The sequence below is a fragment of the Hemicordylus capensis genome, chromosome 1, assembly GCF_027244095.1.
Source record: "Hemicordylus capensis ecotype Gifberg chromosome 1, rHemCap1.1.pri, whole genome shotgun sequence".
In the NCBI taxonomy this organism is placed as follows: Eukaryota; Metazoa; Chordata; class Lepidosauria; order Squamata; family Cordylidae; genus Hemicordylus; species Hemicordylus capensis.
In genome coordinates this window covers 146197902-146214436 of record NC_069657.1, presented here as the reverse complement: position 1 = coordinate 146214436, position 16535 = coordinate 146197902, and the positions used below count along the sequence as shown (strand labels likewise).

The 16535-nt window shown below is 44.0% G+C and overlaps 1 protein-coding gene and 1 long non-coding RNA gene across 2 annotated transcripts in view; one reads left to right on the top strand and one right to left on the bottom strand.

Annotated features, from left to right (window-relative positions):
* Positions 1-16535, bottom strand: part of LOC128341141 (uncharacterized) — a 48444-nt gene that overhangs the window by 27869 nt on the left and 4040 nt on the right. The gene's annotated exons all lie outside the window — the stretch shown is intronic.
* Positions 1214-16535, top strand: part of ALDH3B1 (aldehyde dehydrogenase 3 family member B1) — a 35411-nt gene continuing 20089 nt past the window's right edge. Inside the window, exons 1-2 of the mRNA XM_053287247.1 lie at positions 1214-1331; positions 15628-16189. Coding sequence (XP_053143222.1) covers positions 1322-1331; positions 15628-16189 — 572 coding nt within the window. The 5' untranslated portion in view covers positions 1214-1321. The remainder of the gene's footprint in view (positions 1332-15627; positions 16190-16535) is intronic.

Below are 16535 nucleotides of genomic sequence, written 5' to 3'. Positions count from 1 at the left end.
GACTTAGAAGAACTTGCCCATCTCTCTCCCTCTTTTGCTATTCAGGCCTGGGTATATATCCTCTCAAAAAGTGTTTTGCTAAGAATTCTTTGGGCTGCGTTTCAAAATGCGATCAGATCGTTTGGATGCACTTTGTTGATATGCCTAGATTGCAACACCTTACCCATTACACGCTATCTAAGTGCCACATTTCCCTAACAATGTCACAAGATAGATTCTTATGGTTTCACATGTGGCTGGAAATAGAAAATGTGCCAAGGTTTTCCAGTCCTGCTTGTTCCCTCCAGCACAGGATGCTCAACACAGGCGACTCTTGAAGAAGACGGAGGAGCTATCTCTCTCATTATGTTCTGTAGCTTAATTACCTTCTTAATTACCTTATGCTACTGTTCTGTAACTTAATTACCTTCAGCCATATAGATGGGGTTGGGCAGTGCAGCAGGCAGGTTTTCTGTTTCATGTGCAGGACTATGATAATTTGGAGTGTGGGGTTTCAAGGTCATAGCTCATTTCAGCATCTCAAAAACAAACAAACAAAATAATACAATTCAAAGAACTGCCACATGCCACAGGGAGCATTTGCTCCAGAATGTCTCCCTCCTGTGGCTGATGGAGGAGAGGAAGAGCAAGTTGGTAAGCAGCAAGAGAAGAGTGCATACGTCACAGATACAGAGAGAGTGGGGTTTTGTTTTTTGTTTTAGGGGGAGGGTCATAGAAGAGTAGCTGTGCCACAAACCTTGAGAAAAGGGCCAAGAAAATCATGTACCAAAATTGGTGTGCACACATGCATGTATGTATATGGGGGAAAGATCTCTCTTTCTCTTGTAGTCCACTCATTGTCTTCAAGCTTTTCCTGCAAAGGAAATAATAGTATATGAGATGAGAATAAGATGTTTCTCTTATATGAAGATACTGTTGGCCTTTCTTGGGTCTGGCCACAGTTCCATAAGGAATAGCTTCCTAAAGAGCTTCCACGTGCTCTTTAGGGAATATCCCCACCCTCCCAGTCATATCCTCTGCACTGAACATTCCTCTCTTATCCTTGTGGTTTTGCAGAGGCAGAATACAAGCTCCACCCCTCCTTCTGCAACTCCAATCAGCTCCTAGATAGCTTTGGCCAGCACCCAATCACCGTTGCCAGGGCTGAAGTGCAAAGAGGGGAAAAAACACCTCACATACACACAATGCAACAAAAATGTGCTGAGTTAATGCAGCTCCTAGAGGAACAAATAAGGTGTTGAGCCTTCCACTCACCAGTTGCTCCCAGAGCCAGCCAGACGTAAAGAAGCAGAGGTACAGGCTGAGGAACAGAACTACAGCAATGGAAAGAGGTACTAAACAAAGACTATCCAATGGAGGATATCCTGCTTCTGTCTCCCACTGCATCCCGCCCCCCTGGGGTGCTACCTCCAGCCCTGCCCCAGGTTTAAGGAACCTGCTGGCTGAGAGGGCAAAGGGAATGCTCATGTGAGGAGAAAGAAATCTGACTGGATATGTAAAAGAGATTCAGATTGGTACAGAGAGGCTCTTGTCGGTGGCTGCTGTGGTTCTGTTGCATACTGTATGAGTCAGAAAAAGGAAATTGATAGTATATTTGTGCTCTTCCATTGTATCTGGGAGATGCAGGGTCTAATCTCAGCTCAGCCATGGGGCTTCCTGCCTTAATTGAACGTCACAATGTCTCAGGCTCAGCTCCCCATTGGTAAAGGGGAATAATGAGGAACTTCTTCACATGATCATTATTAGAATATCTTACAAGGAAATGTCGCTGTGAGTCCTGAGCCTTATGGGCAGAGTGGACCATCTATCTAAGAAAGTGCTAGGGATGTTACATTAGCTGGTGGGTAACCAGCTACCAATTGCAGGGGAGCAAGAGCAGGAGAAACGGCACACCCTCACCTCTTGCCTGTGGGCTTCTCAGAGGCATCCGGTGGACTACTGTGTGAAACAGGATGGGACTAGATGGGCCTTGGGTCTGATCCAGCAGGGCTGTTCCTATGGTGACAGCTTGAGTTAATTAATAGTGATAGTATGGGACACCTTGTACACCTTCAAGTTTGAGATTTTCTTGCACAGGGCAGACACACAGGAAGATACCAAGATGCAAAGCAATCTGCTTTCTGTTTTGTGGATATCAGCCATCTCAGCCCCAGATTGGACAAAGTTGTCTGGAGGCCCAAAGAGTCAAAGAGAGTGATGCTCAGCCTCCATGTTAGAATGGAGACCCTCCTAGTACAACACTCAATCTTCTGAGGCCTGCTGGTGGGAGCAAGCAGGAGCATCTACATAATTAATTCTCCAAGACGGGCCATGCGTGGGGACGTGGCAGAAAGGAGGCAATTGGCTGACAGAGGGGGAGAGAGTTCCGGAGCACCAGGGAGTTTGGAGGGCGGCTGGAAAGCAGTTTGACAGTTGGCTCAGGGGTGCCGTGAAGCAGCAAGGAGCTCGGAGGCTGGGGGCAGCTTCAGGAGTTGGATAGTTGGCTCTGGGGGCTGCGGGTGACAGGCGGTTGGCTGTGCCATGCTGTGAAGCGGCAGGGAGCTCAGATGCTGGCAGGTGAGCGGGCGACAGGCAGTGGGAAGCAATGGCAGTGGAAAGTGGGCGACAGGCAGTGGGAAGCAAGGATTGCGAGACAGAGACAGAAAGACTGAGGAGAGAGAGAGTAAGATGGAGGACAGAGTGGGGGGCTGTGGGAAGAGAGAGAGAGCTGTGAGGGGGAGAGAACAAGTGAGAGAGTTGAGGGGGGGGAGAGAGCGAGAGGGTTGCTGGGGGAGAGAGAAAGTGAGAGAGTTGCTGGGGGAGAGAGTGAGCGAGAGAGTTGTAGGGGAGGATGGAGCGAGCGAGAGAGTTGTGGGGTGGAATGCCACAGGCTTAGTGCACGACCACACAGATGCTCTGTGTGGGGTCAGCTAGTGTGTGTGTGTGTGTGTGTGTGTGTGTGTGTAATTCATGGGATACTGTTCCCCAATGAATGTGCTCGGCAGTTTCTTCACTGTGGCTAATAAGGACTTCAGGGAAATCCATCTCTAATAATGGCTTCATTCAAAGTTCCCTGCTATGGCAGAAGCTGGAAAGCAAAGGAAAGGTTGGAGAAATCTTGAGAGTCTCTGAGTGCACTCAGAATGCCCCTCTGTCTATTTCCCTCCACTTGTTTTGCTTAACATCTAACCTGTAGAAGAGTTTAGAAAACATAAAAGGACATTAGCTTCATCATTCAATGTGAACTTCACAAGACTGCTGGCAGGAAGGTAACAGAAGCACCCAGCCTGGGTAGCAGAGCTAGATGCACTCCCGATTTTCAGCCCCCCCACCCCCAATCCAAGGGGTCCACATGGCTACAAACTATTTTTTGTAGAGGTTGTGCTGGTACCTGCTACCTGGGCAAAGAGGCACTTTTTAAAACGTGGTGATTCTCTTTATTTAGCAGGGGGAGAGTAACTGGCCCTGTCCACCCCCAGCACAGTACCTCCAGTGATTGTTGCTGGTGTCTATCTTATGTTTCTTTTAGATTGTGAGCCCTTCAGGGATAGGGAGCCACATTCATTCATTCATTCATTCATTAATCTATCCATCCATTTATTCTCTATGTAAACCACTTTGGAAACTTCTGTTGAAAAGCAGTATATAAATATTTGTTGTTGTTGTTGTTGGTAGCTAGAGCCTATGCTGTGTTTTGCTCCTGTGTGCCTCAGCTTCTTCCTCAGAAGAGGCTAGATGTGACTCCTTTACTCAGGGGGCTGAGAAGCAGAAAACTGTATGGAAAGCATCGTGAACTCTTAAGATGAATGGTACCTAAGACCCTACAAGGGCCAGTGCTGTTGTTTCCAGGCACTGGGAGAAATCCAATGTCAGACAAAATGCCCATTGCTAGGAACCTTAGGCAAGGCTTGCCAAGCTGGTAATTTTCTAAGAAAGAAAGAATATAAACACAGGGCACTAATATTCACTAGGTTTTATCAGGTTTTTTCCTGGTATTTAGAAAGAAAATGGGAAAAACTAAATTATTGCTATATAAAGGTAAATCACTGCAATCTTGTCATTACTTTAAATTAAAGGAGGGAAGGGGGGAAAAAGGAACTTGTATGTTAAGAGTAAGCTAACCTACTGGCAGTCCCTGAGCCAAATCTGTCCCCCAGGAAATGTCAGTTGCCAACTCCATACAGAGAAAAGGGCATCTGTGACTACGGGAGCTGGCTGTCAGCCATTTTGAGAGGGAAGACTCGAGCTGTGGCCTTCTCTTCTCTTCTTGTCAAAGTGGCTTAGCATAATTGGTTACTGACCAGGATGCTACTTACTTGGCTACTTCAAAGAAAAGATTTTAGCATGCAAGTGTACATTGTTCTCATGATCATTGCAGCCCAGCGGGGAGGGCGCAGTGGGAAGGCAAGATCAGGTTTACCTGCTCCTAGATGATCTTCTTGTTGTCTTCTCATGGCCATGTGGCTCGAGTACTCATGAGCGGCTCTCCCAGAAGCTGCGTGGCCATCTGGAGACTGGGAAAATGCGTACAGACCTCCAGAGGTCCTTAAATGCACTGCACGATGAGCATGGTGCTTTGAGGGATTGCTCCTCAGGCTGGGTGCTCTAGGCCAGGTAAAAAGGCCTGGTAAAAATCACTGGCTACCCAGGGAGGCAGTGCTGGCATTGGCCTCAATCCCAGTGCTACACCTGAGCAGCCCTACCCAGGCAGGGTTGCCCAAGCATGGGTAAGGCTGCTTGTGTGAACAGCCTCATTTTGTACCTAGTTGCCAATATTCAGGTAACAATACAACTGTATCCGACATGTTGTATCAGATAAGTGTACATGCAGATGCAAATATCTGCTTTCCTCTCTAAAACACTTTGTAATGCTATGTGTGAACTAATTGAGTTCTTGTAAGGGGGGAAACGACAGTTTTTATACCAATATGTATCCTCATATCTTGTGGAATAAGAATGCTTCCCCCATTTACTTGGGCATAGCCAAAAGTCAACCTTGCAACAATTCCAGACTCACTGACAACAGCCATATTTTTAGATTTTTGATTCCTAGATTTCCATTAAGCAGCTGGTTTTTCATGACAAAGTCAGATGCAATTTATGTGACTCTAAGGTCATGTCAACTTTATATTGTGACACAACAGGTATCATAATATATTGTACTGTAATACAACAAAGATCCATGTAAAATACAGGGGAATTCTGTTACATACCGTTCTGAAGCTGACAGCAGAAATAATATTTCATTGCCTAGTAGTCTGAATTTTGTTTATGATTTTTCAGTAATATAATTTTTTGACAAACAAATGTATACAGACAGCTGATGATAGATGTTTAGTACTATAGAAAACTGCATAAATTAACATTTCTACCTGGTTTTTTAAAATATGCACGACTCTGAGTCTAATTTATAAATCTACTGTTTTATACAATCACAGTGTGAATATGTAACTAAAACTGGATTAAGTGTAATCCACAGCAATGTGGTATGAACTGAAAGAAAGAAAAAATGAAATAGGTTGTGTTAGTACCATAATCTGGAATAAGTTAGTTTTTTCCAAGGTGGTAAAACCCAGGAAGTTTTTCACACAGTTCTTCAGCTCTCGGAGTATGCCACAAGCGAAGCCACTTCAAATAAGAATCGTGGCATTACAGAAGGCAGCTTCCTATTTGCATCTTAGAAGCTTGCATCTCAAAAGCTTGACTAGCAGCTGCTCTTGCTTTATCCTGAAAAAGTGACTGAAATAGAGGGTTTTTTAAAATCCCAGACATAAAGCGGGGCTTTCCAGATAAGCCGCTCTAAAGCAGCTAAATGTCTCATTCCGGCAAATCATATTCAAAATGTAAAACCTGCAGGGGGAGCAGTCTCACAGAAACTTAAAACTCCCCCAAACACCTTTTTTACGCTGGATATACGGCGCCCTAGCTCTATATCGCAGTGATTAAATTTGAAACAAGGCGTTGGAAAGGTGAATGGCACCCTGCTGTCCACTTAGGGACTGCGGTGTCACAACACAGGAGGTGTGGAAGCACACTTCCGAGATCCGCTGTGACCCCGTTGCAGGGTCTAAACTGGAAAGTGCCCTGGCTACGCTTAAACTTGGAAGAAAAAATCTGAGTGGTGTGTGAAGTGCTCCCAAAGATCTCGCAGGGACTTCGGAGAGAATTTGGCCAAAGTGTGAAAGCACACATTCCCTTCTGGGAGAGATTTGAAGTAAAAGCATCATGCAAAAAAGCTCCAGGTTTTTACTGTGATAAAAACTGCTCCAGCGATAGTGTGCCAGCCAGGGGTGTTAGGGAGAAAGGGCCCGTGTTCGCCCTTCTCCCTGCAGCCCCTTGGAGTGAGGGAGATGATGAAGAAAATGGGGAGGGGTGGAGCTTGGGGGCCCTCAGGAGCTGGGGGTCCCCAGGTTCTTTGAACCCATCCGCTCAATTATAGCTACACCCACCCACCCCTGCAGCCAGCGCTAACTGTGAGAGACACAGTGTTCTGATATTGCTAATGAACAACCTTTGCTTGGGCATGGCCCCATGGAGTCTGGTGGTAACAGCCACTATTCTCGGAGGATTAGGCAGTTTAAAGAGAAAAAAAAGAGAATACTGTGTTCTTTCCTGAGGGAAATGCAGCTGCTCAGATGGCATGATGCTCGGAGACACCTGGAGCTTTCCCAGACTTTTTTTTTAACCATGGGATTAAGAGGGGTGGAGTACTGCAACTTATGTATATAACACCCCCACCACCACCAAAAGACAGAAAAAGTGGGGTTTTTTTTTACCCTGGACATAAATCGGGCTAAGCTCCAGAGCACAATAAAAAACCTAAATTGTGTATGGAGTTTTCCCTGATAGCTCGCAAGGACTTTGACTTAAAGCTGGACAACATGTGAACACACACTTACCCTTTCGTGGTTAAGCAAAGAAAATCACCATCTGGGACCGCTCCTGTTGAGGAACTATTGGAACACATAAAATTGCTGCCTATTTCACAATTAGGCAATTTGGTTACCAGAAAGGGCTATAGAAGGTGAGGTGTGCTGGCTACCATATACTCCAGAAAAGAGACATCTCCATTTATGCAATTCTATCTGCATCTCCATCTTCTCTTTCGTAACAGGTTTTAAAAGGCTGTTTAGGTCTTCTGTGTACTGATGGGTCCTCTGTGCACTGATTTGGGAGTAAATTCTACTGATGTGGGTGTTTTCTGCTTTCAGGAAAATGGTTTTAGAGCGGAGTTAAAAACAAGTAGTAAACCATAAATGCTATGACCTGAGGAAAACTTGGAAGCATGGGGTGGAGTAATCCTGGGCCTAATTATTACACATTTACAATCACTTATACTGTTTATACTCAGAAAATTGGGTGTAAAACAAGCCATCAGCAGCTGCAGGGACCTGCCTCAAAGTAGAAGATTATCACACAAGCATCAGCAGGAATTCAGCCAACCCTCTTTTCTGCTGCCAATGCACAGTCGGAGCCAAGACAAATGGGGGACGAATGGGGGCTGTGGATCCTCTTCCTCCTACCCTCTGAGGGTGTGAGAAGGAGGACCCACTGCTGCTGCAGCTCCCCTCCCCATTTGCCCATGGAGAGGGTGGAGGAGCTGTATGTTGCTCATGGCTGCCAATAAGCTTAGGGTCCAGTGTGCCATGGGGTCCAGTGTGCCATGGGAGCCCACTGCCACGGTTGCCTTGTCCCCCGATTTTCCAGGAAGTACTCAGATTTTAAGCATGTCACCTGGATTGCTTAGCCCTCCTTGATTCCCCCAGATTTCAGCTTTCATTAAAACTGCAACAACTAAGTTCTAGCCCTTGTAGAAGTGGAATTACGGAGCAGAGCATGCGGTCACTATTCTGCTCAACCGCTGGACTTGGATTAAGGCAGGTAAAGCACAGGAGGCTAGCTGGGAGAGGTTCACAAGTACAGTAATCCCCCGAGGAACATTGCCTTTGTTTTTTTAGCAGCAGGGGAATCTCTATCAGGCAGTTGAGAGGATAGCTTGCTTTTTATATAAATCACTACCTGCCTCCCAGGATATGTTTTGTAATGTTTAAGGACTTTGCCTTGACATTCTGTGCATACCTACTTAGAAGTAAGCACCGCTGGTTTCAATCAGTACTTCTCTCAACTAAGTGTGTACAGAATTGCAGCCCTAACTGAAAAGCTGTGCTTTTTTGTGTGTTTTACTGCTGCTGTTAATATGTCAAACGTAGTGTAGTCTTCATTTATTTTCTATAGATATTATTTTGTTTTTGTGTGTGTTCTAATTTTGCTTTAAGTAACCATGAATTCTCCCTGCCCCCTGCTATTTTTAAACTCTATAGTCATTTTGGTGTTACATTTTATGTATTTATCTCAGGATGTAAATGGTGACCGTCAGGGGAGTACCAAGGTTTGAGTGGGCCCAGAGACAACATTTTAAAATGGGCCCCTCACTGCCTCCCGCTCCTTCTCCTGGCTCCTTGTCTCTGCTGCAGAAGAACATTAAGGACACATCTAATATAGTGCAGCAGATTAACAGACAACCCAAACTGACATCTGAATCCACTCCAAGATATATGGACCAAATGATGGGGGGGTTGTTCTCAAACCCAACAAAACAGTTTGCAAAATATGGGAAAGGCAACTTGTAGAAATTACATGCTGTGTTTTAAGTATATTGGCTTTTCACAGTAGAGGTTTTCCATGGTAAAATAACATGTCTTAAAGAGCAATGCAAATTATTTTATCATTTTATTTATTATTTATTAATTCAATTTTTATACCGCCCTTACAAAAATGGTTCAGGGTGGTTTATAATTAAAACATCCAAACAATCCTGCAAACCAGTGCTTGGATGTGGTTCTTTCAGAGTTTTTCCAATCTAGGGTTGTCACCAAGTGACTCAGTTTGAAAGTCTTGACTCTTATTTCAAAACACAACCACACCACCTGAGACTTTGTGCTGATATACCTTTATAATAAAACTGCAATCCTGTGTACACTGACTGGGAAGTCAAGCATCTTTCCCCACTCCACACACACACACAACATGGCACACGTGGGTTCTTGAGGACACAAACAGCAACTGAACTCACAAGAATGTAATAATAGAAAACAAGTATATTCATGCAAATATGCATTAGCAGAAACATTTCAACACACAACTTAACATATTGCCACATCCTGCATAATTCATTATCCACTCCCCTCTCTTCTCTAAAGGATCCAATCTTTAAACAACTGAATTTCCAAGAATATAAAGATGTAAAAAAACAAGGTAATGGGTTTTTTTGAGGGAGGATGGGGGAGACCTTGGAATTTTTGTTGTTTTTTAATGCAACTTGGGGGCTGGGTGGCAGAGACCCAACATTCAGAAAAGCAGGAGCTGCTGAGCTGCTCCCTCAGGCCTCTCTCTCCTGACTTGTACTTTTCCCTTCATCATAGCGGCATTGAGTGTTCCGAAGTACGGCATCCCCCCCCCCCCAACTTCCATCCTGCTCCTGCTGCTTTTGCTTTTTCAGGACATTTGCAGAGTTCAGGAGTTTTGCAAGCACAGAGAGCAGACACTGCTACAAAAAATGAAACAGACCCAATCTTCATGAGGGTGCTCCATTCTCCATGCCCCCCCTCCCACACAAAACTCTTCCCCTTCCCTCTTTGAAGAGAGACAGTTTGCAGACTGAACTCCAAGCTCCACAACTGGCAAAAAACTAAAAATGGAGTGGGGTGGGGGCTTCCTTTTTATTGTCTTCTTTGTAGTGTCTCCCACCCTCTTCCACCTCCAGGTCCAGACTGGGAAATAAAAGGCAGATAGAACCACCCCCCTCCCCCAACAGCAGGACAGAGCTCAGCAGTGATCCAAACAATTATCCTCACTACCTCAGCCTGCCAGGGAGAAGGAAGCTTTGCTGAGGGGAAGTTTGCTTCTCTCCCTCCTTTCATTGCCTTGAGCTCTCAGCAGCTCCCTCTTGCTCTCACAAGCACGCTATATGGAGTGGGGGAGGCAGGGAGAGATTTAGCTGGCAGGCAGCTGCCTTTGCTCTCCCTTGCAGGCATGCTGCATGGCAGAATCGAGAGGGCAAGGATTGGCGGGGGGGGGGGGGGGCGCTCAGAGGTTGTAGGCCAGGAGAAATTTGTCTCCCTTTGCCTCATTAGCAGTACACCACTGGCGACCGGGAAAAGGCTTAAGCATGAAAGTCTTAATCCCTAGTACCAGTTTGGTTGGGTTGATTGTAGAATTTAGGGGCAATGAAAATGCACTCAGAGTCAGCACTGCTCCTCAGCATGACCTTTAATGATCTTCACCTTCAACAATAAATAGCATATTTAAATTAGCATATTTAAACCAATAAATAGCATATTTATTCTCCAATCAATAGTGTATTCAGGTACCGGAAAACGGAGTGGAATGGTAGTCTGCAGTTGGTGAGGAATCTATGACTGCACTACAGTCAGCTTATTAGACATTGTTAAAAAACTGAATTTTTATATTAGAAAGTGTGGGGATATAAAGTCTGGATGTTTAATGCTCAGGAAAATGGTCAGGCAAAGAGATCTTCCCCAACTATTGTTTGTAGATATCCAGAGCAAATACAAGCCAACTGGAAAATGCACCTGCTATTTACATCCCAATTTACATAATATGTAAATGAGGGTACCCAGATTTGGAGAGCCAAAATATGGCAACCCTACCCACTGTGCAGCTTTACACCTGTGCAGCTTTACACCAGCAATGGTCAGAGAGGAAGGTTAATCATTCCTTGACTGCTGCTTTCAAATCATACAAGAGCTGGTCTTGTGGTAGCAAGCATGATTTGCCCCCTTAGCTAAGCATGGTCCACCCTGGTTGCATATGAAAGGGAGACTAGAAGTTTGAGCACTGTAAGATATTCCCCTCATGGGTTGGAGCCGCTCTGGGAAGAGCAGAAGGTTTCAAGTTCCCTCCCTGGCTTCTCCAAGATAGGGCTGAGAGAGATTCCTCCCTGCAACCTTGGAGAAGCCGTCGCCAGTCTGTGAAGACAATACTGAGCTAGATAGACCAATGGTCTGACTCAGTATATGGCAGCTTCCTATGTTCCTGTTTTCTATAGCAGTTACCAAATCCTGCTTGTTGATTCACTAAGAGAGCTTGGAGGTGATGACCACCACCTGTTATTTGTTCTCAGCCTCTGGTGTTCATAATATGCTTGGCCCTGACATGCTTAGTTATTCTCTCAAAATCAGCTGCAGAGGTGGTGGGGAAGCAGATTGGGACCATGGTATGTAAGGCTTTAATTCTGGCCCACTATGGCCCTTTTTCAGATGCCCCTCCCCAATGTTATTGCCACGGAAAGGAAGCTCCCATTGGTGCCAGTGGGAACTTCTCCCACATGGCAAATAGTGGTGGACAACAAGAGTGGCCCCTAACAGTGTGGCCCTGATCTGAATCAGGCTTCCCTGTGCCTGCTATTGACTGGACAAGCAGTTTTAAGTTGAATGAATTGAGCCTACTTTCCACTTCTTTCAACACTGAAGTTATAATTAAGGGTTATAATGAAATCTGTGTGATAATATTTTATTACAATTTTTGGACATCAGGCTTGTTTGTCCACTATTTTTGCCAACACAGTTTTAAAGTCATAATGTGTATGACCACCATCTGTTTCCAAGATGGTGGACTGTAAAGAAAATATCCCTCTTCAGGATACCCTAGGACCCTATCCTATGTGCTGTGAAATTGATCTGTATTGGACTATAAACACATAAGAGCTAAAGGGGTGTTGCTTATACTTTGATTATCTGCTATCTTGAACCAAGATGGTGGATGGTAAAAAATATTTTCCCCTGATGTGGTGTAAATTTGCTTTGTATTGGATAATATACACAAACCTTATTAGGGATACACGCACACAGTGATCACATAAGTCTTCTTTTCTTTGGAAAACACACTAAAAAGAACTAAGCATGTGAGAGCCAAGTACATTATTAAACCTAACATGCAGAAGTACAGAAACGGGCAAAAATCAAAGAGACACTGGTAAATGTGTCCTCTGTGAATCTGTCTAGTCCTTTTTAAGCCTTCCAAGCTAGTGACTGACATTCCGTGGCAAGCAGTTCCACTAGTTAATTATGCACTGTGTGAAGAAATACTTCCTTTTGTGTGTTTTGCAACAGCCAATTATGACTTACATTTCTGAATCAGTCATCACAGATTGCTTATCATTGACCAAGCTCTCATATGTCCATGCCAATTCAAACATAATGGTTGACATCCTGACTAGATTACACCGGAATAGTCTCATTGAAATGAACTAAAGTATTTATGAGGATATTTTAGTCTCGATGTCAGTCAGCATTTTTCAACTAATATATTTAACTAAGAATTGTCAAATGATGCATCTGTGAATTAGCTCATAGAGAACTTTAAAAGCAAAGACAAGAGGCTTGATGTTGTTAAATTTAAAAGATTAAGGACAGAGGTGATCATAATGGCAGGAGGAAGGATTATTTTAGCTGAGGGATTCTTTTTTTCCCCAAATTCAATTTTTATTAATTTTAACAATCATTCATTGCAAATACACACAAAAAGGTGGACTTCCCACACACATCTCTTCATGAATCATCAGCTATAAAATTTACCCTTGCTATAATAATAATTCAAAACATAGATTCAAACCCTTACAAACATAGCTAATCTACCCAACCTGCAGTTTTTTGCTAAATTTCAAACCCTGCTGTAAAGTCCATAGTAGGAAAGTAATTCTTTAGATACAAGAAGAATGGTTTCCAGTCTTCTTTAAAACATTCCAAGTTTTGGTCTCTTATTAGTGCTGTAAGTTTTGCCATCTCTGCATATTCCAAAATTTTTATCAGCCAGTCTTCTTTTGAAGGCAGTTCATTACTCTATTTTAGCTGAGGGATTCAGAAAAAAATAGGCAGGGAAAACATAGGAGGAAGAAAGAACACAAACTGCCATGGTGTGTACAGCTTTCAGTTTACAGAATCAGTTCTACTGAGAGGCACTGCTCTAGAGGAAAGTATCAGAAGACAGGTTTAGCAGTAGCTTCAGATGGGAAAGTTCTTGAAGAAACTGAAAAGGAAGAAATTATGGAATTCTGTGACTGCACATGGGAGAGAAGAAATAGAAAGAGTCACAGGTTTTCCCAAGTTTGTGAGACAAGCACACTGGCTTTGCTCTGCTTTGTGAATGTAGAGCAGTTAGGCCAAATACAGCAATGTCTGGAACTTAAAGAATCTCAGAATTGGGGGAAGGATATCTCTTCCGAGTCTCCCTTAGGCAGGAGAGTCTGAGAAGTATGAGGGACTATTCCTCATAGACACTCTTTGTTGCCTCACACTAGTTTGGCCAGTTCTACAGAAGATATAGTTAAATTAATTTGAGAATGTGGCATCTGTGTGACACATAATGATGAATGTGGTCTTGTCTAAAACCAACAGGGCTAAGACACTCCTTGGTCACAAGAGGGATTACCAAGGACCCTGCCCTTTCCCATTCTCTTCAGACCAGATACTATCACCTGGAGCATTTCCAGTCCAGACAGCAGGCTTTACCGCAGGTTTAATGTGAGGCTTTACTGTGTGTTCGAATTTGCCCCCCAAAACCAACGCAAAACGTGGATTTTTTTTACCCTAGATATAAATCAGATTCTAATGTGCAATGAAAAACCCAAATCATGTCTGGATTGCTCCCCGCGAAAGCTTGCAGGGGCTTTGGGGTAAATCTGGCTGATATGTGAAAGCACACCCTCTATTCTGGAGGAGAAGCAAGCTAAAAGCCCTATCTGAAAATCTTCCTGGTTTTATCTAAAGGTCCTTCATACATCCCAGGCTTGATGTCTATAGGAGCTATTGAGTATATATATATATATACACACAAAGCTGCTAATGTTGTCTCAGGAAAGAAACAGCTTGCCTCTTGAGGCAAATAGCAAGAAGGGGAGAGAGTGGTTTTGTCTACATTGCAGAATAATGGGGAGGGGTTAAATACGTGGCACAGGTGCCGTGGTGCCTGCTCTCATTAGAGCAGCTGTGGTGCTCAGTGTGGCCACTCCTCCCCCACCCAACTTGCAGCTGGAAATGGTGGCAGGCCAGGGGGGAGCCTTTTAACCCGGCGGTTATCGTACATACAATCATCTGTCGAGGTTAAATGAACTGCAGCTTCATTTAACCTCGGTTAAACACTGGGTTAAAAAGCCGGGCTAGCGGGGGCGGAAGCACCGGAATCGGGAGTGATCCCAATGCTCCACGCAAGCAGCCCAGGCTGGTCTGCCCTAGCCTGGGTTGGGCTGATTGTGTGAATAATAACCTCTATAACTAACAGTCAGTGGGTACAATGCCAGTAAAATAGGGCAATTCCAAAGCAGCAATTACCGTTTCTAAGACAGGTGTCCTTAGGAAGCATCTCTCTCTTTCTCTGCCTCCCCCCTCTCTCTCTACACACACACACACACAATGTAAATAAGGGGTAAATTAAAACCGTAAGTACATCAGAGTCCAATTGATTTAGGTCATCAAAAAATTTCTGATCCAAACATTTCTAGGAAACACATCACTGGGTACAGCTCTAATCATAAACTAATCTGAGTCTGCAGCTTTTTAGATTGAATTAACTGCTGGCCTTGGTTGAATCACTTTCAGCTACAATTTCCTGTCTGGAAAATGGGGACTCTGATGATCTGCTTTACAGGACTGATGTAAAGATGAGTGGGTGTTATACCGGCACCTTTATACACAAGAGTCTATAGAAATAACCATAAATACACAGAGTGCCAACTAAAAATAAATATCTAGAAAAATAATAGTGAACTTAGCACCATTGTACAGAAAAACATACTCTGAATATTTCCAGGCGACTACCAAGTGAGAGGAGCAGCATAAACAGGTCCTCATTAGTGAAGAATATTAAGAGAGGCAAGAACAATCACCAGGCCTGGCCAGCCAGTGTGGTATCCTGGCTCAAGATGAATGTACTTGAACAAGGGAGCATAGCCTACCTTATATGCTTGTTATAAGGATAAAAGGAAATAACCTCCATGCATGGGTTCCTTGGAGAAAGGGAAGTTACAATTGTGATTAGCGAGGCATATTGATAGGTCTGAAGTTACTGAAACACTTAAACACAATCATAACAAATTAAACATATAAGGACAATGGTGCAACTATTTATTCACACTCATGTTTTTGCTAAAACAGCAAAGCTCGTGACTATCATTGTCCTTGTCATTTCCAAATCCTACCTTCTCACCCAGGCAACAAAATTCCTCACAATGAATGAGTGTGGGCTTTTAATTTGGCTTAATTGTGCATTTCCATGGTAGTGGTTTTTTTTCTCACTTCCAGTGAGGTATGCTAGGCTGATGACCACCCACTTCTCATTACCACTGGAACTGACACTAGCTGGGTGCATAGGCTTGGCCGAATGCAATGGTAGAGGGCACTTCAGTCTACAGGCTTCAAGCTTCCCTCGCATTCCAGAATATATAGAAGACTAATGCAGGCTAAGACTAGCACTGTGCAAGAACTGAATAACTCCCCTTTCCATGGGAGGAGATCATAACTTATAATTTATAAGCTATAATTTTAGTTAACAATATATGCTGAAACCATAAGCAGCTGTTCTGTTCTAGCAGCCAGAGTACACCTGATTGACTATTTTCTTCTCCCTTTCTAGCTGGAGAAATAATCCAAAATGTATTCTCAGGACAGTGGCAGGACATAAGTCAACAACATCAAGTTCCACAAGCTCCCAACCAAGGCAAAAACACACAGAGCACCACCTCTGGAGGACAACAAAATGTGAGACCATCACAACAAAAATTCCAGGATGTTCCACTCCAAAGTGAAGACCAGCAGCAGAATACTAGCTGTCCAGGGCAACAAAATGTGAGACCACAATGCCAAACTCTGCAGCTTCCCAGCCAAAGTGAAAACAGGCAGAACACCAGCTCTGCAGAACACAATCTGAGACCATCACAACAACAAAGGTTCCAGGGCGTTTCCCTCCAAAGCAGTGACAGGCAAAGTAGTGCTTGGCAAAGCACTGGCTGCTCAGGACGGCAGCCTAGCTGCTCAGGACAGCAGCCTACCAGACCACAACCCAAACCCCAGGAACTTCCCAAACAAAGTAGTGACAGTCAGAGCATTTGCTCTTCAGGACAGCAGAATATAAGTCAACGACAACACAAATTCCAGGAACTTCCCCAACAACAGAGCGAAGACAAGCCAAGTGTTAGGTAAGGAATAGGTACCAAGACTGAACAGACCAGGGAGGATCTCACATGGTTACTGGCCATGTTATTTTCTATTAAGTTGAGGATATGTTCACACTACACATAACTGAAGGCCAGTGTGGCTGGGTGTGATGGGAGTTACAGTCCAATAACATCTGGGCAGCCAAGGCTGGGAACTTCTTCTCTAGTAAATATACCTAGGATCGCAGTCATAATGGGGAAAAGGAAGCGTGAGGATATTCCAATTAACATATAGCTAGGTGTGACTTTGTGGAGATGTCGCTTTTGGACCTTAGCTAGTAGAATCCTTTTCCCCCTGAATGAATGAAGTTCTGTACTATTCATAGCA